Here is a 24,111-nt window from a genome sequence, read left to right on the forward strand (position 1 = left end):
GTCAGTCAGCAAGATCGATCTCCTTGGAAATGGAAGCTGTCTGGAGCCCACCAATTTTAACGACTTCAGTTTGAAATGAAGAGGAGTTTATTGCCCTCTAGCCCCCTTCCCTGTGGCAGTAAATTACCAACGATTAAAGGGCCAGTTTCCCCTCACCCTCCTTGCCTCCACCACTCTTCTCTGCTCCCAGCAGAAGCATAAAAAAAGCTCCCCAAAGGACAAAACCTGCCACCAAGGCAGCAGTGCTGTGGTAATTTCCCAAGGCATTATGATTGATAATGATCAGCAGAGCGTGGGATAATAGCTCCGCTTAATTTACCGGTCCCTTTGAAGGGTTAAAATATGGCAGATGTTGATAGCTGACACTCCTTGCTAACAGGAAAGACACATTGCTGTGGGGCCCACTTCTAGGCTTTCCCTTCCCTGCAGCTGTCTGTGTACAGCTAATTGTATCCACTTGTTTAACCTCGGGGAACGTCTGGAGGGGACCCAGTGCCACAAGGGTACCTTTTTTTTTTTAACGGTCATTTCCTCTCTGGTGTAACTTGCATGACAGTATGTGACAAGCAGAAATTAATGGGGACACTGCTGTGCCAATTCCTCCTGAATTGCTGACACTGGCTACAGGCTGCCTGTTTGCCACCCAGCCAAGACCTCACATGAAACATGGCGAGGGGCCCACAGCTCTATTCACCAACAAGCCAGCTGGTCAGTGATGAGAGGAGCCGAAACAATGTAGGGCGCATAAACCAGGAAGAAAATGCTTTACAAACGGCTTCAAACCAAGGAGGTAGCATTTGCTGGGAGTTCATACGCTGGTTTATTTTCCTGAGTGACAAAGTACAAGACTGTAACGTGCAAAGTACTTTAGATATAAGAAGTATTCCTCGCCCAAGGCTTTCTCAGGTTTAGGGTAGGAACATCATTCGGGCAAAAAGAAGCCACATGAGATTCATCTCCAAGGAGGCTTTTCCAGCAGGCAGCTTCCAGGAAGGCCTAGGAGCCAACAGGGTATCTCTTGCCTCTAGCTAACTACCATGGTGCTGTCCGTTTTAAAAATTCTGTGCATGGGTATCTCTTTCACATGCATCTCTTTCTCACACATACAGGCACACACACAAAAGAATCTCGAGTTCAAGCCCATTATTTGCAACGTTTTACAAGATTGGGGAATCCGCCCCAACCTTGGCAAGATCCACTTTCTCCTCTCACTATAATCAGAAATCAAACTCTGTCGGTGGTCACTTAAAACGGTGGCGCTGTTATAGATTAGGCCCTGCTGATTTTGGCTCAGACAAACAAATAAAGGCTCATAAATTAAAAACCAAAACCAAAACCAAAAAAAGGCATAGTAGAAAAGTCACCTAACCGTGATCTTGTGTATAACTCAAAAGTCGAGTTTAGGAAGAAAGACAGAAAGTTGTAATAGGAAAATTACACCGGTACGTGTTTATAACAAACTTGGGAAGCCCTAAGGGCATTTCAAAAAGGCACAACAAAGAGGCTCCTCAATTTTGTGTCTGGACAAGGCATAGAGTGAAATTTTGGTGCTCTGAAGTAGTGGATACTCTCATAAAAACAAGAATATATTCAACTCATTTTTTCTCCTATGTAAAAATTTAAAAGTGTACTAGATGATGTAAAGATGTAGCTAGTTTTAATCACTGGGTTCTACTCCCCAAACCAATACTACACTTTATGTTAACTAACTTGAATTTAAACAAATAAATTTTTAAAAAAAGATATAGTTTGAGAAAATAAGGAACACTCACAGCAACCAGGGAATTCAGCAAATGAACAATGTGCAGGTTTTGGTCTAAGTTAGGCCTCTTGGTTTTTGCGGGGGGCCGGGGAAGGGGGAGAATGTAATTGCACAGTGTTACCAGGTTGACCCTGTGGAATAAAGTGGACATGTGTTTCCACTTCCGAGAGGACTTCTCAAAGCCAACATTAGAGCGATGGCCTCAGGATGGTCACTCTTTGGCCACAAAGAGTTAGTTAGGTATGGGGACAGGCATTCTATCTTTCCACCAACAAATGGAAACAACAAAATTCTCCAACTCACCCTGAAAAGAAGCACAAGACCAGAGAGAGAATGAAACAGTATGCATGCCCTCCCTCCACCAAATAACAGATGGGTGGTTATTTCTGCAAATATAATCTGTGAGAGATCTACTGAATTTATTAGGAAAGGCTTAACATGTTTCTAACTCTGAATTGGACTGTAGGCCTGGAAAAAACACAAAGAAAGAAATTATGGAAATAGAAATGCTAATTTCTTAAACACATTCCTGAAATATGTTATATAATATATTATATTAACACTACACTGAGTCTTTTTAAAATAGTCACTGCCAAGGGAAACCTGGGTGGCTCAGTTGATTGAGCGTCTTGACTCTTGATTTTGGCTCAGGTCATGATTCCAGGTCGTGGGATCAAGCCCCATGTTGAATTCCGTGCTGAGCCTACTTAAGAGTCACTTGCTCCCTCTCCCTTTGCCCCTCCCCCTTGCTCGTGCACATAGGCGTGGTCTCTAAAAAATTTTTTTTTTTAATTAAAATAAAAAATAAAAATGGGGCACCTGGGTGGCTCAGTTGGTTAAGCGTCTGACTTCGGCTCAGGTCATGACCTCACAGTTCGTGGGTTTGAGCCCCGCGTCGGCCTCTGTACTGACAGCTCAGAGCCTGAAGCCTGCTTCAGATTCTGTGTCTCCCTCTCTGTGTCCCTCCCCTGCTCATGTTTTGTCTCTCAAAAATAAAAAAATAAACGTTAAAAAATAAAAAATGATAAAAGTAAATAAATAAAAAAATTAAAATAAAATTGTCACTTTCAGCATAGTCTTTAAGGATCCTTGCTTTCTGGGGGCGCCTGGGTGGCGCAGTCGGTTAAGCGTCCGACTTCAGCCAGGTCACGATCTCGCGCTCTGTGAGTTCGAGCCCCGCGTCAGGCTCTGGGCTGATGGCTCGGAGCCTGGAGCCTGTTTCCGATTCTGTGTCTCCCTCTCTCTCTGCCTCTCCCCCGTTCATGCTCTGTCTCTCTCTGTCCCAAAAATAAATAAAAAACGTTGAAAAAAAAAAAAAAAAAAGGATCCTTGCTTTCTGATCACAAAGTAATATTTTAATGACAGTTCAAACATTCAAAATCCAAAGGATGCTGAGAACAAACTGTCTAAATACTAGGTCTGTATGGCCAAGACCAATGTGGAAACATCAATAGACAGGAATCCCATTCAACTTCAGACATTCCCTGTTATAGGACAACTGGGTGGTGCGAATTGGAATCTCTCAGAATTGATTCTGCAAATATTTCTGAAGACCCAAGCAGGCAAAATCCTGAGCCTGAGGTATGATGCCCACAGGTTTCTCGGCGGCTGTGCAACCTCCCACCAAAGGCTCTGCCAAGAGGGGTGCTATGGGGGTGCTTTTTACCTCGTTTCTCATTAACTAAAATATTATTTGCATTTATGAATTTAGCTCCAACTTACATTTCTGAGCTCCCAAGTTTTTCCAGATATAAATATCTAACTCAACAATGCCAGAAGGAGTAAAAGAATTCTACATGTGTAATTTCACCACAGAGATACATTTTAGAAATGCATATTTTTCAGTTAAATAGGAGATACCTGTACTTATTAAAATAGCCTTTCTCAGCTCAACTGCCACACCGTAGCGGTCACAAAGCTGCACAATTTATTAAAGGCTGTCTGACTGCACACAGGTTTGATTTGTGAGTTAGGGAACTACGAATCGTACTTAAAAGGCAATCCAGCAAGCAGCTGGATATAACATTTCCAGGCTTCCCAGTCCTTCTGGATGCTTCCTTAGGCCTCTTATCAGAACAAGAAGAATAGAGATCTCTGTTATGGCTTTCCTGTGGCAAGTAAAAGACAAGGCGATGATTTTCCAGTCCATTTCCCCTGGCAACATGCTCATCAATCACCAGAGGCTAGGACTTTGTTATTTTGGCTGCAGGAAAGAAAGCTCAGTGGTTTCTGTCCGGGTGAAATGAGACTCTCTCCTATGTGATGCCTTACGTTATTATCTAGGGTGTGTTGCCTCCCATCTTAAGAGTATTTGGTTTAATGGCCTAGGGCTCACAGGGCTAAGTTGGAACACAGCAAATGTCACCTATTGTACAGATGATTCGGTCTGCAATAAAAGCTATTCTGAAGAGCTTGTTTGGTAATGCCAGTTTTCTCAATCCAACAAGGGGACTACAAAAGCTGCAGGTATTATCTTTCTGTAAACGATATATCCTTAATGATTTTTCATTTACTATCTCCCACTGTGGTCTATTTTCATCTTCCTATGTTCAAAAGGAGCACAGTAGGAAGGGACGACAGACTTTCAAGGAAAGCCCACCCCCCCAAAAAAGTTTAGAAAATACTAAAGAGACATCCAAATTCCATCTGGTGTCACCTTTCTCCCTTTTCCCCCTCCTTTAACTTTGAAGAAATATAGGCTGTCTTGAGTAAATAGAGGAGTTATTTGTTATTTTAAGGGCAATTACATGTTGCAAAGACAACTGTTAGCACTGAGTCCCACATTAAGTATCTTACTTCAGGAAAAACTGCAAAGACATCAGATAGCCCTACATTAAACTAATTTTGCAAATAGGTTAATATCTTACCTGTTCGTGGTAATCTCCCTGTATAGGCAATCCAGAGTTTGAAAGAAGTGTTCTTTTTTTTTTTTTTTCTTTTTTTAGCAGGTAGAGAATAACACAAATGTCTGAAAAAACCTTTGCTTCACTATATAATGTAATTGTTATGAGCACATTTTAACAAGACTAACAGTTGATTTTAAGTAAAAAATAGTGAAAACATTTAATGTGCATTAAAGAAACACACACCTATGCCTTCCACTGTAGCAAATATGGCCTGTAAGTTTATTCTATAGGGTTTACTACTCACCAGTAATTACTACCATTTATAATCAAGTAAAATTCCTCCATAGCCCAATTACACTACTTAATGGTAAAATGACAATAAGATTAAAGGAGATAATAACAATGGTGTCAGTAAGTCTTACATTTACCATTTTATCAGTATCAGCATCAATAAGCATGTACTAAATTTTTTTATGTCTACACTGATTATTTTATGAAATCTGTCTTGTGTTGCTTAACAGCAAAGGAAACGATACTATGTTGTTAATACTTATGTTGGGATATAAAGAAAAGATTCAGATGTAAGAACTTTCAACGTCTCTGTCATAGAGTGTATTCCCCATAAAAATGAATGTTAAAACATGCTTTTGTCAGATTATAAGAATATTAGAGGTTAAATCATATGAAATTTCTATTTCTGTAGGGCAAAAGCAGTCGACTGCTCACTTCAGACCATAAATGCAAACAACCTGTAATATCTCAACAGAGATACACACTATTAGTATTTTAGATTTCCTTCTAGTTGTCTATACGTGTACTTGACATGGATTTCAAAATTAAGATCATATTATATAAACAGTTTGGAGCTTGTCTCGTTTTAGGCAATTATTCTTAAAAATCTGATTTTTTTACATAAATAATTCTGTTAGATAGATGTTCATAATTTATTTAATCATAGTACATTCTGATTTTACTGTGTATTTCTCTCTGATTATCTGTAAGGCTGAGTATTTCCCCTACCTATCGTTCAGCCATCCTGTGTATATGTATTTCTTGTGTGTGTGTGTGTGTGTGTGTGTGTGTGTGTGTGTGTGTGTGTCTATTTCTTTGTGACTTCTGTTCATATCTTACCCATATCTAAATTGGGTAATTTTCTTATTGGATTATAAAAGCTTTTTATATGTTAAGGACACCAAACCTATGTCATATTTTTGTAAATACTTAATTTGCCTTTTAATTTAATGTATTTATTTAAATTTAAAACTTTTATAGTCTAATCTATGAATTGTTTCCTTTGTGATAATGTCCACAGTGTTTTGCTTAGAAAACTCTACTCCTGGATCTGGTATTTGCTTATGTATTATTCTATTCATTAAAAAATTAATAGCGACTCCCTATACACACATGCCTTTTGAAACTATAAAGTGTTTAGACTTTATACAAAACCATAAAAGAGGGCACTTGCTTGGTATCTGAAGCTGAAAGTGCTGTCTTCAGCCTCCTAACCAGCACTAAATGTTACTAAATCAGGCCTGTTTCTAGCAAAATTTACAAGCAAACTCAGCTGTCTCTTTTCTAAGGAAAATTTCCTGCTGTACAAAGGGTTACCTCTGAACAGTATCTCCATTATTTCACCCATGACTCCATTCCTAATTTTCTGTTTTCTGGCAGCTGCTCTCTGACTTACAAATAATGCGTGTCTTTGTTTAGAGTTCCTTAAAAAAACTGTATATTCTAAATGTGGAAGAAAGCTCAATTTATTTTACTTTGAAACCTGAGAAATCAATAACATGAACCATATGTTAATTATGGAACTTAGTGATAAATAAAGTAAGAAGGTCCTGAGAAACCGTGGTGGTGAAAGTGACGGTAGAATTGAAACAGAAAAGGAAAGAAGTCCTTTCTCTCGGTGTGTGATGCTTTCATAAATCTCTCTGCTTGGGACGATACCAAAATGCAACTCTTTTCTTAATTCACTCTAATGTAATTTATATTTCACTTTCTTCCCAGTTCTTAAGTGTTTTCAATCAAGGCCTTACAGCAATGATGAGATGCATATCAAGGGCCATTAGTACAGTAGCCACATTTAGAACAGATGATATTAAAGATAAAACTTAACCAGTATTTTTGTCCTTCTATGTCATTTATTGGCATTCATATAGTTTTTCACCGAAGACATGAATCAACCAATCTTTAATATCTGGATGAAGTGTTAAAGAACTTAGGTTTACAAGATAAACTGCCATGATTGGGGTAATACTCATAATGGGAGAACAAGAGCATTTCAGATATTTATATTCAACATAATCACATGCTTTTTAAAGAGCTACCATTGGGGGTTTATCGAGGGTTATAAATTTCTCCTTTTTCCTGGGGACCTATTCAATTAATTTTTCTCTTGTTACTACCAACTTATTTCTTCCTCTTCTTGTTCCCCATCTTGCTGACAGGAATATATTTTCATAGGAGGGGGCAGAGGGAGGCAAGGCCCTTGCCTACAGCCTTTACACCAAATCAGTCTCCACAAACACTTCAGGTCTTCAGCTATGGGTGGTGTGAATTCCTCAGTTCCAGATTTGAACATTAAAAAGTGACATATAAGTGAAATTAAAATGGCAACAAGAAGCACTTCAAGTGTTCGTTTCATACAAACCGTATCCAAAGAATATCTTAAACTGGGGATAACTATTTCCAGATCAATCAATATCTGATTGCTCAATGAAGACTGAATTAACCTTTAATGTCGCAGTTCCCAAACTTAAATCATAATGCAATTTCCTATGCTCTGTGGTCCCCAATTTCCTGCTTTGTTGTTTTAGCTTTCCAATCTAAAAGTGGTATGACTATACTAGAATAGAATGATAAATATTTCTTTGGTTTTGTCCAAGAAAGGAAAAATGAACAAGTATGGTTAGGGACAGCAGAGAGCAGTGGTAAATATAAAAAACAAAGCTAGTAGCTTATATTTGTTAAAAGCTTAGAGTGACAGTTGGGAGAAATTCTGAGCGCTCATTGCTTCTAATACATGGGCTTCCAAGATAGTACGTGAACGCTGTGCTTCTGGCACTGGTGTCAGTGTTAAAAAGTTATCATCCACCTAACTTTCACATGGCTTTGGTTCCTTGTCTATAAAACAGAGTTTGGAATTCTGTACCAGGGACACTTGCAAGTCCAGTAATTGTTCACTGATTTAAGACCACAGAGAACTGTGAAAACATAAGTGAAATGAAACAAAAAGCATCTTTCAAGGTCAAATCATGATGTGTCATTAACATTTTTTTTTAAAGAGTTAAGATTTCAGGCTGGCTTAAGAACTTCTAGTTAGAATTCTCATATATTCCTAATTGTCTTCTCTTTAATGAATATTAGTGAGTTAGCATTTGTCAATAGGACATCTTAAGGAATAAAACCTCGGTTTTGAAACAGGTGTTGTGGGGGTGTTTGGGTGGCTCAGGTGGTTAAGAGTCCAACTTCGGCTCAGGTCATGATCTCATGGTTTGTGAGTTTGAGTCCTGCGTCGGGCTCTGCACTGACAACATGGAGCCTGCTTGGGATTCCCTCTCTCTCTCTCTCTCTCTCTCTCTCTCTCTCTCTCTGCCCCTCCCCTACTTGTTCTCTCTCTCAAAATAAATAAATAAACTTAAAAAAAAATAAAACTAGTGTTGTGTGTATGGGTGACTTTAGTTAAAATGCCACACCTGACTTCACCTGGACTTAGATCTGAACCTTCTGGTGGCTGGGGTTACCCATGCACATCAAGCAAATACTCCAGAGGTTTGAGTCATCTCAGAATGTCCTCCATTCCCCATTCCAGTACTGACCTATGTCACACTGTAGGAGTGTATTTTTTAAACTGTATAGTTGTCCCTAAACATCACCAGAGGGTACTTGTTAGAAACTCTCTCCCGAGATTAGGTTGGGGAATTGGTTAGGGCAGGACTATTGTTTTATTTATTTATTTTTAACGTTTTAGGTATTTTTGAGACAGGGAGAGACAGAGCATGAACAGGGGAGGGTCAGAGAGAGGGAGACACAGAATCTGAATCAGGCTCCAGGCTCTGAGCTGTCAGCACAGAGCCCGATGCGGGGCTCAACCCACGGACCGCGAGATCATGACCTGAGCCAAAGTCGGCCGCTTAACCGACTGAGCCACCCAGGCGCCCCAGGACTATTGTTTTAAATGAGCACCCTGGGACAGTGGTTCTGTAGGTGATTCATGACCACACTTGGAGACATGGAGCATCATGCTTACCTAATGCCATTAACCCTTTATTAGATGGAACTTATATTTTTCAAAATTTGTTGGGTTTAGTGTATTTTTCAGGCATCTAAATTAGGCTTACCATTGTATGGTACTAGCCAGAGTTTTTAGATAGTAGATTTATACTTGATTATTTCTAATATTCAAGGAATTATCTTTCACTTCCTAAGATTTTAAGTGTCACAGGATCCAGATGCTTGGCATTAGGCCCTGATTTAGATAGATAAGTCCAAATTCAGGTCAAACTCTCCTTATTTGATATTCCATTGAAGTAAATATTTTTGGAGAATTTTGTTCTTTCAGAATGATGGTGAGGAAGAGAAAGAGCAGAATGACAGAATCACAACAATATTTCATACACTGGAGATATTTGATTCTTATGACTGCCCCTCTATATGGGGCTTTCAAGTTTTCATGACAGAAGTGTTTGTGAAAGCACTTATTCATTCAACAAATATTTACTAGAGCCAAAATGAGTTTTTTAACTGCAGTGAGAGGACTGATTAGTCCTTTCCACCTTATTTAGGAATGAGAAATAAAATACCACCTTAGATAACTCATGGATTCCTTTTATACAGGCCTTTCACTAATTTAAAATAAAGCAATTGTAAATTGTTAGCAAATGCTCTAGAAGAATGGTACTTTCTTTTTTTAATTAAAAAATTTTTTTTGAACATTTATTCATTTTTTGAGAGACAGAAAGATACACAGTGCGAGCAGGGGAAAGACAAGAGAGACAGGGAGACACAGAATCCGAAGCAGGCTCCAGGCTCTGAGCTATCAGCACAGAGCATGACATGGGGCTCAAACTCATGAACTGCGAGATCATGACCTGAGTTGAAGTCAGACGCTTAACCGACTGGGTCACCCCGGGCGCCCCAAAGAATGGTACTTTCTTAACTTCCAAACTCCATAATGCATATGAGTATCTGAGATTTCTGGATAAGAATGATACAAATCCAAATGAATAAGAATAGGAGAGTATTTTTAATTAGATTTTTAAAAGTAACTTAACTCTTCAAAGTTGCTACTTTTCCAGTGGGGATGGGGAAGAACTTTTGCACACAGTGCTGAGGATATCTTTATGGAAAGCTTATCTTCAAATTAAAAAAATGCGTAACTATTGAATTATCTTTTAGATATATATCCCTGGGAGACGAGAATAGGGTCAAGGATTCATAGCATCAATCATTGTCTTCATTTGACTTCGTTTCCCAGCTTTCACATAAAACATATTTAACAGAATCCAACATTGAAAGAGGATAATATCTGGAATTTTGTTAAGTCAGTACTATATGAACAGAGAAAATGCTTTATAGTTCTAGTGGAGATCAGTTATTGGTTTTAGACTATGTGTAAACCAAACCGATAAAGCAAATCCTTAGTTACAATATGGATAATCCCAATGTTGCTCCCCACCATAAATAGCTGAACGTGAAAGCAAAAGTGGATGTGTGGAGATAGGACATATCACATCAGCTTATTTTTCTATACATGTGTGTATGCATATTTACTTATAAAATCTATCCTTGAGGAAGTACAATTTACGCACTTATACAGCAGGAATACTGATTCCTACATTTCAGAATTAGAGGGTTGATAAGGTAAACACCGGAGTATAGTTACCAACTTGTGTTTACTGGGTATCCCTTATATTCTAGACAGTAGAATACTGTACTAGTACTGGCTGGCACTGGGGATAAGTACAATAAACCAGAGTCCTGACTTCAAAGCTTTTACCTTCTAGTTGAGAAAGATAAACACCCATAAAAAAATGAATGACATAATTTCAGTTAAGTGTTATGAAGGAGATAAAATAGGACAGTGTGGGAGGGAGAGGCATGGAACATTCCAAACAGCATGAACAGTCAGTACATACACTGAGCTGGAAGGATGGGGGAAGAACAGAAAGAAAGCAGGTGTGGCTAAAGAACAGTGAACCGGGAGCAGGGTGGAGGCAGATTGGAATTTGGCAGGTGTAGGAAGAAAGAGCCCTAGATTATGTAGGACTTTTATTCTACAGGTCATAGGAAACCACTGGACAAAAGTTTTCAGTAGGGGAGTAACACTTTGATTCATGTTCTAGTAAAGTCCCTCTGGTTCTTATACAGAAGATGATCTATATAGTAGGCAGGATTAGAAGACAGCGTGTTGAGTTAGGAAGCTGGTGTGATGGGTTTGACTAGAGCTTTAGCAATAAAGATACTGAAAACTAGTTGGACCAGGGATATCTTTTGAGGATAAAGCCAAAAGTACGTGGATGAAGATTAGATTGGATTAAATGAAGATTGTGAAGGAAAGCAAGAAGTCAAGAATAATGCCTAGGTTTGGGGTTCAAATAATGAGGCAGATGGGGAAGGCTTCAATTGGGAAGAGAATTCTTGGGCAATCTTTTGGTGATGAGATTTCAAATGGCTGACTGACTATAATGTATTTAGGGCTCGAGGGAGAGGTCAGGCTACAGGATATAGGATATCTGAAGTCTGGGCTGAGTGACATCACCTAACCAGAAAGTATAGACAGTGAAGAAAAGAGGGCTGAGGGAGAAGCCTTGAATGTTCCAACATTTAGAGGAAGAGAGCCAGAAAAAAGACTATAACCAGGGAGCTTAGGCACATACTAAATTTAGATGAGGAATATCCCTCTTCTATGCAGAGCATCACTTTGCTATGTGTCACCATGGTGATACAGACTGGGTATACACTGCCTGCAACTTTTTAATGGGCTCTATAAACAGATTCAATGCCTAAGGTGAAGAAGCATTTTCTAAAGACATTCCAACTTACCTGTTATTAGTTTGATCAAAGTGTCACATGCTTACTTTAGTGAGTCAGTATTATTTATTTTACTGAGTCAGTCTTACAGTACCTTTATAAAGACACTAGCTTTTTTTTTTAACCCCTATTTCCTGTTAGGCAAAAAAATCCAAACCACTAAATAATTCTGTTATAGTCTGTTATTACATAGTTTTAGATAATCATGTATTTGCATAATTCTGTCCTTTTTCTTCTGATATTTTCAGCTACTACAGGGCTTGGGAAATTGCCTAAGCATTTGGTCCTGGGAGAGTCCTCAAAATCTAGATTATCTAAATATGTTCTCTCTGAAGAAGTATTGAAAGTTACCGCACACTTACAGCTCTTACACTCCACATTTCCCCCTAAATTTGGGCAAAACTCAGTGTTGACTCACTTCCTTCTGATGATCTCTCATACTGGAGTCAATGGCCGACTGTGGTGCCACTCTGCTACTCCACTTGGACTGGCTGCTTAACTCTTTCTGAGAGCAATAGTGCTGCTGTTCCTCTTAAGAATATCCCAAATTCTGTGTGTGTGTGTGTGTAGGGGGAGCACATACATATGTAAGGGTGTGGTTTGTGTGGAGAAAACATTTCTTTTGAGTCAAAAGACTATATTCAAAGCTGACTTTCTACAGGAAAAAACCCCCAAAACTATAATCTAGGTTATATTTCTGATGAAAGTCCAGATGCCTGTTGTTTAAAAAAAAAAAAAAGAAAAGAATGCCTCCACGTACCATGGTTAATATATTATGAATGATGTACTTTTTATAAGGCATAATAAGGGTCTAGAATGTGCTTACATTGATTAGATGAAACATGGTAATAGCCAGTCCTGTAAAATACTACATCAGTGTGGAAGGATAGTGGAACTAAAATGAAAGACTCCTAGGGCTCAGACTGGAAAGAGCCCAAAGCCAGGGACAGAAGAGGGGGTGGGGGCAGAGCTATGCAGAACCCAGGAAAGCTAAGTGTGTGGGGAGTCAGGGTGTGGGTGACAGTGGGAGTGGTGGGGACAGTAGGTGGTGGGGGGATAGGGGCAGAGGGAAAGAGTATAGGGAACATAAGATATTGAGTACTAAGAAGAAAATTAACTGTCTGGGAAACAGCACTGGAGAGCCATGAGCCCTGAGTAATCCAACTGTACTACAGGAGTGAACTATTTAAAGTTAAATTGCTGTAAATTGAGGCCCATCCTAGAGTAAAAATCAACACCAGCATGACCGGCCTTTGAGGTCCTTTGCAGAAGAACTAGTCTTACGATGACATTCTGCTTTGCTTATTAAAATTAATTTTATTAAACAGTCCTCTCAGGCATCTTTCACATATGCATTTTCTTTTAAAATTATTTCATGTTAGTACAAAAAGCAGCATTAAACACTAGGACAGATGTGTGTGTGTGCATGTGTGTTTTAAAAAACATGGTCTATTCAATTAGTCCAGCCATGATATTAGATGGAGAAAAAAATGTCCTTCCAGGATCCTTATCGTTATTGTGGAGTATGTGTTCTTTGAATTTCTTGCCTTGTTTTTGGGATCACCTTATTATGCAACATCTGCTCTGAATTTCAAATGTGATAAACAGAGTATGAGTGTCGGTGGCAGATGGCTAATGACCAGCAGCGACAGGGCATTCAAGCCTGCCTTGTTTTCTGAGAAGCGATATTTTCATGTTAATTTGCTCTGTGTCCTGCAAAGATGAGACAAATCACCTGCTCATAATTCAGGCAAAGTGGAGACCACCAGGAGCTGAGAGGGGTGATGGCTTGATTCCTTTAGGGGTGAGAGGAGAGAAGGGTCTGGGAGACTTTCCTCATCTGCAGTTGGAGGGGGACCCATCAGTCACTTTGCATTATGTCAGATGGAGAAAGATGAATTGGCCCTGGGCATCCCGTACTGACACCAGAGCCACTGTTTACTGCAAGCAGATATTATTCATGAAAACAGAGATTTCCCAGAGGCACAAAACAGGTGCTATTAAGAGTGCGTGTCAGTCTCTGAAGTCTGGGTTTTGTAAAATAAACCTAATAGTATATTTTATCTCCTAGTGAAAAGATTACAACCAACAGAAATCTGTAAGAAACATTCAATTGAAGATAAAATGAAATCTAATTCAAAGAGAAAATGACCCACACAGACACATAAACCTTGAGCTTTTTGGCCTTCTCAAGCCCTATAGAATTCATTTATCATAGAAATACATAAATAAAATGTAATTTTTTACTCCAAGATTGAGTCATACAAAGGGGCCATATGGTCTTCAGCTAAAAGAACCCCATTTTATTTTGGAGAGGCAACTGATCTTTTCTGACTAATCTTTCAGTGCCTCGAATTTATAATTGTGAAATTATATTGCCAATTTCATCAGATATGTTACATGCACAGAATGTCCAAACAATGATACTAAGTTCTTAAAGAGTTTATAAGATGTTGAGAGCCAGGTCATACACTAGCAAATATATTGTACTATTATAGTTAAGCCTATGTACCAAGTTCAGTAAAAGAGGGCATTCCATTTTGTGTGTGTGTGTGTGTGTGTGGTTTTTGTTTTGTTTTTTGTTTTTTGAGAGAGAGAGAGTGCTCATGAGCTGGGGAGAGAGACAAAGGGAAAGAGAAAGAGAATCTTAAGGAGGCTCCATGCTCAGCACAGAGCCCAATGTGGAGCTCAGTCCCAAGACCCTAGGATCATGACCTGAGCTGAAACCAAGAGTTGGGTACTCAACTTACTGAGCCACCCAGGCGCCCTAAGGGCATTCCATTTTAAAGGCTTCATAAAGCAGATTTTACTTGGAACAAGAGAGGGATTTTATTTACAGCTTCTTTCTGATCCCCTCTCAGAGTGGCAGATAAAGGCATGAAAAGAGGGGAAAAAAAAATCTGGAAGCCCTTTTTTCTCATAAAGCCCTCATAAATGAAAAGTGCTATATAAGCACAGAAACTCTAAATGTATCATGAACCCCCCCCCAAAAAAAAAGGACAATCAATAAGGTATCAATTATTGACTGGTAAATTTAAGCAGCAAGCCCAAGAAGACAATACCAAGTCTCATATAAAAATAAAGATGGCACTAAATTCCTCCATAATAAAGTAAATCAAAAGATAACATTCTCAAGTAGAAAAAGATAAACAAAATACGGCAATGGTTAAGTCTATGAAGCAAAATGTGATTATTTGTTGATTTCTGGGCGCAGCAGTCAGCAGGCTCCTCTATACAAATGTCATTATCAACATGAATGGATGTACCTTAGAAAATCAAGAAGAGACGATAAAGACGTCAAGATGAAGTATGCATAGGATGTATGTATGCATTTATTTATTTTTTTTAGAATAAGATACACCTTAAAATGTTGGAAAAGGGGCGCCTGGGTGGCTCAGTCGGTTGGGCGTCCGACTTCAGCTCAGGTCACGATCTCACGGTCTGTGGGTTCAAGCCCCGCGTCGGGCTCTGGGCTGATGGCTCAGAGCCTGGAGCCTGCTTCCAATTCTGTGTCTCCCCCTCTCTCTGCCCCTCCCCCATTCATGCTGTCTCTGTCTCAAAAGTAAACATTAAAAAAAAATTTTTTTTTTTAAATAAAAAATAAAAAATAAATAAATAAAATGTTGGAAAGAACCACTAATGATTTTATTTTATTCTCATGAGCCTCTCAATGGCAATTTTCAGTTCAGGCCTGTACCCTTCACCTACTTTGCCAAAGTCTCACATGACCACCGCACAATAATTGCAGGCTTATCCCAGTGAGTTCACCCAACCACCAACCTTCACAAATACTTAGGACTTCAGGGATGCTTTTCTGGTTTTTATATTTTTTAATAACAAATGGTATTTAAATGCACTTGAAAAATTATCGGGATGCCTGGGTGGCTCCATCGGTTAAGCATCTGACTCCTGATTTCGGCTCAGGTCATGATCTCACAGTTTGTGAGTTTGAACCCCATGTTGGGCTCTGTGCTGACGGCGCACAGAGCCTGCTTGGGATTCTGTCTCCTTCTCTCTTCTCTGCTCCTCCCCCACCTTGTGGGCTCTCTCTCTCTCGAAATAAATAATAAAACATAAAAAAGAAAAATTAGGTGATCTAATTAAAGCAGGTCAAATAAGCCCATCATAGGTTCTTTTCTAACAAACATGTTGATAAAAATAGTACTGAACAAAAAGATTTTACCTCTATAATATCTAGTCAAAGACCATGGAGCATTCCAGTTTTAACCAAGTACTGTTTACCTCCTGCAATTTATGTCCTTAGCAGGCACTAGAATATCCTGAACTTGTGAATAACAGGTAAACAGTGCCACAGAAAACACAGTGGGGTAGTTGAGGAAAGTTCCCTTAGCCTAAACGATCTTATGTGAGGTCTTTTCTTGATTTTCTGTTTTATATCTATTTCATGTTAAGATTTTATGCATATTTATAGTTTACAATCTGGCATGTTCTGACACTTGCAAGCCAATGTCAATACTGGTATCTATGATTTTGAAGAAGATTCTAGAAAATATTTTGGTTTCGTAATACACAGAATCAGCTATATATTGTGTTCATTCACAAGTGTGTGTGTGTGTGTGTGTGTGTGTGTGTTTACTTGAAAACATTCCCTAAACTATTGAAATAACCACAGAAAATGGGTATCACATGCTTCTGGGTGCACTTTATCTCTTCTCTTATAGTATAAGGTCCTTGAGAGTAGCTTCATGACTAATTCACTTCTGTGTTCCCCAAATGCTAGCACAAAACTGTCCATAAATATTCAATAAATATTTGTAGTAGCATATTCAGAAAAACTCTTATTACAACAAACATTCCACATAAGAATGCAACTGTGTTCCCAATAGATTTTTCAGAACAATAATATTCTCTTGATCTAGTTATCTAGTTATTGAGACTTCCTATAAATAAGCCTAGAAAATAATGAAATATTTCTATTCTCTGGCTGTGCCCTTCCAAAATTCATTTAACCAGAACCCCAACTCAGAACCTCTTACTCAGCAGATGTTTACCCTGCACACCAACTCTTAAAAAGAAGTCGATCACAAAAACAAAAGTACACATCTTTACTAAAAATAATTTTATATCATTTGTATATTTGGCCTAAAATTATACAATTGATAGTTTTATAATGCTTCTAAGTGATTACTTGTGTTTTAAATAATGGCCTTAAAAGATCACTCACACTCAAATTATTAAAAAAAACATTCTAATAATTGATAAGGAAGAAAAGCAGATTAGCATAGCATAGTTCAGAAAATTTTCAAAAGCTAAAGATGAAGGCAAAAAGTCTTTTGACTAGCCTTTAAGTTAGCAAAAATGTTCAATTAACCATTGACATACACATTAGCTGACTGAAATATCTCATAATTTACTATGAAAGCATGGATAGATCATTAACCACAAAACAGTTCAATTTGTCAAAACCTTCTGGTAACAAGCATTATTTCCCTCTCCCCTTCCTGCCTCCCATCTTCCCCCATCAACCTTGGCTCAAATACTCCCCAAACTCCTTTCCTCTCCTCTCCTCACTTTGGTGGCCACCTTTCTGCCTGTTCCTCATCTTATCCTACCTGCCCCTGCACCCCACCCTTAAGAATTCCCTCGGGGGCGCCCTCCAGGTCAGTGGGTTAAGCATCTGACTGCAGCTCAGGTCATGATCTCACAGTTCATGAGTTCGAGCCCCAGCACTTGCTGCTGTCAGCACAGAGCCCACTTCAGATTCTCTGTCCTCCTCTCTCTCTGCCCCTCCCCCACTTGCTCTCTCTCAAAAATAAATAAACATTAAAAAAATAATAATAATTCCCCCTAACCCAATTTGTTTCTACTCCTACCTGGTCAAACCATAGTTTAGCGCATCAGTCTGGTTTATCAACCACTTTAACTACATGATACTTTAGCAAACAATTCCACTTAGTACCCTCTAATGCCAGGAGGATTTAATGTGAAGCTCAAATCACCTATGCAGGTGGTAATGTATGATATAATATATACATATATGGTTATCTTGTTTTGCTGCTTAAAAAAATTGACTCCCCCTTCAAACTAATTTTGAACTTAGAACTAACTGCATCAGAAGAAGCTGATGGTTATTTTGACAGTATAAGTTTAAGCTGTTGGAAGTCACTTAAAAATAATTTTGAAATAATCACATCTAAAGAAAGGTTGTCAATGTGTCTTATTTATTGAGTACTTATGTGTATAAATCATTGTGTAGGGACTGTCAGGATACAAAGATGAATGAATAGGTAAAACATGGATACAAATACAATTAAGAGTAGAAAATATAACAAAGAAGAGGAGATGTGTAGAACTAGTGCTGTTTGACAAATAAGGTTATATCCACCTGTGAAAGTTGGTCAAACGCTATCTGGGGTGAGCCAGATACTTAAGCAGATGGTTATTGATGGGGAGTAAAGAAATGGCACTGAGCAGGAGGACCACACAGGTAGGAAATGATGAACCACACTAAGAGTCTATTTTGGCAGAACATATCGTCCATGAAAAGGGGCTACGCCCTGCATGCTAAACATGGGGTTTTAGACAAACTTACAAAGGAGAGAACTGAAGCCACAAAACTGGAATAGAAGTCCAGAGGAAAGAGGGGTGCATGTATGGAGGAGAAGAGGACCAAGAACAGATAAGTAGGGACACCTGCATTTAAAGGGCCTTTAAGTCCTTGAAACTGCTCAGGAAGAAATGAGAGCACTACTGAGCATTATATTCTTTTATGAAAGGCAGATGGGAACATAAACTGTTTATCAATCTAAAACCAAAGAAATAAATCATTCAATATGTCAAAGTTCTAAATGTGTCAGTATCTGACAACACCAACTGGCTATTACTGAAACACAAGAGAAACTATTTCCAGCTATTCCCTACTATCTAAAACAATGCTGAATTCCAGAATTCATTTCTCAACAATGAATGATTAGGTAAAGAGTCTGTTTAGTGAAGTCACCTAATTCACATAAACAGAAGGGTCTTTCATGAAGACCTGCACACGATGTGCATAGATCTAAAAGATCTACTGGAAAGTTCCATTAGGCAGAACAGAAGTATGACCAACAAAACTTTCTAAGTAGGTTTTTCCATTAGACTTAAAGGAAGAAAGAACGTCTGGTCAATACAGCACATGTAGCCTGCTGACCTGTAAGGAGTCTTAAATCATTCCTAAATCCCAAGGGTTTAGGACAGTACTTGGCACTTAGGCTTCCTATAAACGTTTTATAAGTGAGAAAGAAAAATGGAGAAAGGAGGGCCTAAAAGCCAGTATTTCAGATTTACATAGTATAAGTTACATCCTGGAGTCAGTATACAATTATAATATGCAATGTGCTCATGTGTGAAGTTCCAAATTACATTCCTCAGAGTCTGTGAATCATCAGAAAAAGACTGAGCTACATTTACAACACTATACCTTCTAAGGTTATGACCAGATAATGTCTATTTAAATATTTTTCAATAATTTTAATATGTATGAAAACTAAAACAGTTTTTTCACAGAACCCTAAAAATAATGAATTAGAATATATCTCATTATATGAACATCTTGGTTGATATATTTAACTATATATTGATTTCCAAAAGCTCTAATTCTGGCAATTTTTTTTTAACGTTTATTTATTTTTGAGACAGAGAGAGAGCATGAACAGGGGAGGGGCAGAGAGAGAGGGAGACATAGAATCTGAAACAGGCTCCAGGCTCTGAGCTGTCAGGACAGAGCCCGACGTGGGGCTCGAACTCACAGACCGTGAGATCATGACCTGAGCCGAAGTCGGACGCTTAACCGACCAAGCCACCCAGGCGCCCCTGGTATTTTTTTAAAGTAAGCTTAACGCTCAATGTGGGCTTTGAACTCACTACTCCAAGATCAAGAGTCATATTCTCTACTGACTGAGCCAGTTGGGTGCCCTCCTGGCAATTTTCACATGGAAGGAATATGACTGCTTAATAGGCTATAATAGTGTGACTATTTAATCAAACAGACAGATGATTCTTGGTACCTTTATGGTTTCAGTGGGCACTCCAGGCTCCGGGACTTTATCCAAATAAGTGGTCAGGTCTTGATCAACATGTTCAAACACTAATGTTAGTTTGGTTTCTCTGTCTGTTCGTGACACTGTGCATACATCAAACAACCTAAAAGAAAAAAGAAAGATATTAAGTAGGTAGCAATAAGCAAAGAAGTAACATATTCTGCAACTCAATCGCACAACAGGTTTAAAAAAAAGGCGGGGTGGGGGGGCAGCGTTTATCATTCCTTCAAATAATATGTAAGGATGCCTAATGGGATCTGATACTTTAATTGCAATATGAAATTTAGGAGAGAAACACTTCATTAAGTGATGACAAAATCCACAGCGGCAAAGAGAAAACAACATGACTAGAGCATAGGAATGTCTGCCTGGAGAGTTTCCTTAGTTAAGACCTTACGTAGTACTTGCCAATAGAGATAGTTTAAAAAACTGCAGCCTAGGAAAAATATGGTTCTTCTTAGCTCACAGTTCAAGAATTATTAAAGAGACAGATTAAGTATTCTTTGGAGATGTTGCACTCTGCGATTAAGATTTTCCTGGAATTTAAGGTGTTACAATCATGCCTGTGAAAATAAGGATGATGAAATATGGTTTATTTCTAAGACAGCCTTCTCATCCTGGGGAATCAAATCATTTCCCTGGAAAGGGCATAAATCCTTGGTTTAAAAATTTCAGGGGCGCCTGGGTGGCGCAGTCGGTTAAGCGTCCGACTTCAGCCAGGTCACGATCTCACGGTCCGTGAGTTCGAGCCCCGAGTCAGGCTCTGGGCTGATGGCTCGGAGCCTGGAGCCTGTTTCCGATTCTGTGTCTCCCTCTCTCTCTGCCCCTCCCCCGTTCATGCTCTGTCTCTCTCTGTCCCAAAAATAAATAAAAAACGTTGAAAAAAAAATTTAAAAAAAAATTTTCAAATATCACACTAATCAAAACTGAAATTTTAACTTTTTTTTTTTTTTTTGGAGAGAGGAGGTATTTTAAACAGCATTAGTAAACTACATCATCATTAAATGATACAGATGAACAAACATTATAATTAAGTCTGGATGGGCAAATCTGGTATCTTCCATAAAATTCTACAACTAATTTAAAATTTAAGTTTTAAAAGCAAAGCCTTTGGTAGTCAAAAGCATTTTTAAGCCCAGGGACAAATTTTTCTTTACTTTCAACCACACATAATACACTATCCGACACATGAGATGCTCACCACATGCTTGAATAATTAAACAAACCACCTGTAAACAAGCTGTAAATTTGACAAGAATGTAATATAAATACTAAGAAAAGGCTAACAAAATGCTATACATAGTCTTCTCACTTTTAAAGACGGAATAAACACGCCCTTCAAAGAAACTAACTATAAATGTGCATGGTATAACCCATTACTAAAATGCCGGGTTGACTCTCAATTATCTACTTTGCATCCTACCTCTTGAATTTTTAATGCATGCCACCCTACTGCATTTCTGGGCTGAACAGGTCCTTCACAATATTTGGTACTTTTCTGTGAATCTAAACTAAACTTTAAAATAAACTAAAGAACACTATAATGAAGTTAAATCTGGTGGGATGAACACAACCATCACCAACCACACTTATTTCACAGCCAGATCTGCACTACTTTTTAATTATACGCAATTTGGGATGAGTTCTACGACTCCACTAAAATCAGTTAAGATCAACTGAATTTCTTCTCACATTTATCTACTTTTAAGTATTCTGATTTCTAAGTTTTAATCACCTACTGCTACACGTGATTTTTTTGTTTTCTTGAAATTCTAAAATCTTCTTAAAGTCACTGATGTGACTTATTCTAAAAAATTATTCTGATAAAGTAAAAACTCCTAATAAATTTATTAAAGATAAGGCCATTAATCATATGAGTGTCATACTATGACCAATATACTTGCTATCATGCATGAATCCGACACCTGGGAAGTTTATCAAAACAACCCTTTCCGTTTGGTAATGTGAGGCAACTACCATTTATTCATAGGTTCCTTTGAACCATCTTCTCTCCATTAATCCCACATACTTTTCCAGCTTTACTTTTTCCTTCCTTTTGAAGAAGAAAAAGAAGCTTCTTTCTATATGTTTTCCATTTTTTTTCTTTTAAAAAAATGCTTACTTATTTATTTTGAGAGAGAGAGAGAGAGAGAGAGAGAGAGAGAGAGAACGAGCTCCTGACTGGCGGGGGGGGGGGGGGAGGGGGTGGCACAAAGAGAGTCCCAAGCAGGCTCAGCCCTGTCAGTGCAGAGCCCAATTTTGAGCTCAATCTCATGAACTGTAGATCATGACTTGAGCTAAGATCAAGAGTCGGACGCTCAACTGACTGAGCCACCCAGGCACCCCTGCTTCTATTTTTGTAATACAATAAAACCACAATGATGTACTAAATTCAAACACAAACATGGGAACTGCACCACTATAGCTGTGCTCCTTAAACATCACTTTAAAAATGCTTTCCACTATAATGAATACATTTCCTTCATGAAAAAAAAATACATTGTTTATCACTGCCTCAGGTCAACACTGATCTTAGTAAGTCCAGTTCTTACTGTGCTTATAATCTGTAATTGACAGGGACATAACTGGAGAATAAAACGATCATAAAACACTGCTGAACCAAAGATCACCCGCTTCCAAACCGTTGTTAGTTACCTAACAGCCGCGGCAGTATGTTATGTTGCTTCATTTTACTGAAACCATGTTTTCAAACACTCTTCGTATGACACAATTCAAGAATAACATCTAACCCACCCAACTTATTTTCCTCAATGTTGTATCACTCTCTTCAAGATATAAAGACTCACTTATGGCACCTGCAGTGATTGGGACTCCACATGTGAGAGCTAGGCAAAGGTGAAATCATGGAAGCCACTGCCAACTGCTGTAAATCATAAGCCATGGAGAAAAGGCACTAATTTTAATTGGCAATTGCTAAAATGTGGAATGTTAAAGAGACACATGTGACACTGCATAGTGTTTACCATTCTTGTATAAATTTTAATGTATCTTCTTAATGTATTCTCGACTAGGTAAAGAATGGTGTTAGGTAAGAAGGCTCATGCTGGTTCAAGGAGATAATTCTTTTTATTTCTTAAGGTGCTATTATTTTTTGGGTGGGGGCACTTTCTGAAATCAACTTTTAGAACCTTATTTTATAAGTGGAGATCGCATTTTTCATTTTGTACTAACATTTCTTCCCTAGAGTTTCTTTCTTTCTTTCTTTCTTTCTTTCTTTCTTTCTTTCTTTCTTTCTTTCTTTCTTTCTTTCTTTCTTTCTCTTTCTTTCTTTCTCTCTCTCTCTCTTTCTTTCTTTCTTTCTTTCTTTCTTTCTTTCTTTCTTTCTTTTTCTTTCTTCTTTTTCTTTCTCCTTCCTTCCTTCCTTCCTTTCTTTTTCTCTCTTTCTTTCTTTCTTTAGAGGGCAGGGTAGAGGGGCAGAGGGAGAGAGAGAATTCCAAGTAGGCTCCGTGATCAGCACAGAGCCCAATGTGGAGCTTGATGCCACAACCCTGGGATCATGACTTGAGCAGAACACTCACGGGTGCCCGGGTGGCTCAGTCTGCTGTATCCCACTCTTGACTTCGGCTCAGGTCATGACCTTACGATTTGTGAGTTTGAGCACAGGATCAGGCTCTGTGCTTATAGTGTGGAACCTGCTTGGGATTTTCTCTCTCCTCTCTCTGCCCCTCTCTCTCAAAATAAATACATTTAAAATAAAAAAAGAAAAGAGTCAGAAGCATTCAACCAACTGAGCCACCTAGGCACCCCTTCTCTAGAGATACAATTCAGACATTCGTATCTTCAAAGCAAAAAATCATCAAAATACAAGATTAGCATAGCATGTTAACATCCTACTGATAATGGTTACATATGCATATTTTTTATTGGTTTCCAAACCACGGGGAATTTATGTAACCAAGGCTCTCTAAGCTTTTATTATTTGTATGCAACTTCAGAGACAACCAGTTTATCAATTTATAATGTAATGATCATGATCAGGGTAAATGATACCCTTCCAGTGAATAAATATATGCCAGTTATTGCTGGGGAAATTTAGGTCTCTTTTATGCCCCAAATACAACTATCTAATTATCTAGAGAATCAAATTAAAATGCAGTATTCAGAAGGTAGCCCATATAATGGGTATAATCTAGATGATCTTAGCCTAAATTTATTTTGTGCTTCAATAAAGTACAGTGACTCCAGATACATTTTTCCACAGATGCAATTATTTCTTTTCCTTGGTCAGTGCAGAAATAGAATAATTTGTACTTCGGAAAGTACCTTTATCTGTTTACCCATGAAGAAAGCTTCCTTTTATTTGCCTTTGTCTTGTTTTGAATATATAATTCACCGTTTACAAAATTTTCTAATGGCTACACTTCAGCTTATATTTCATCAGGTAACATTTGAGAGGATATTTTTATTT

The 24,111-nt window shown here is 38.3% G+C and overlaps 1 protein-coding gene across 4 annotated transcripts in view; it reads right to left on the reverse strand.

Moving 5' to 3' along the window:
- Positions 1–24,111, reverse strand: part of CDK6 (cyclin dependent kinase 6) — a 247,832-nt gene that overhangs the window by 161,098 nt on the left and 62,623 nt on the right. For all 4 annotated transcript variants that reach the window (XM_042917832.1, XM_042917860.1, XM_042917853.1 and 1 more), the window contains one exon: positions 19,650–19,785. In XM_042917832.1, the coding sequence (XP_042773766.1) occupies positions 19,650–19,785 (136 nt within the window). The remainder of the gene's footprint in view (positions 1–19,649; positions 19,786–24,111) is intronic.

This window comes from Panthera leo, chromosome A2, assembly GCF_018350215.1.
Source record: "Panthera leo isolate Ple1 chromosome A2, P.leo_Ple1_pat1.1, whole genome shotgun sequence".
NCBI classification, from domain to species: Eukaryota; Metazoa; Chordata; class Mammalia; order Carnivora; family Felidae; genus Panthera; species Panthera leo.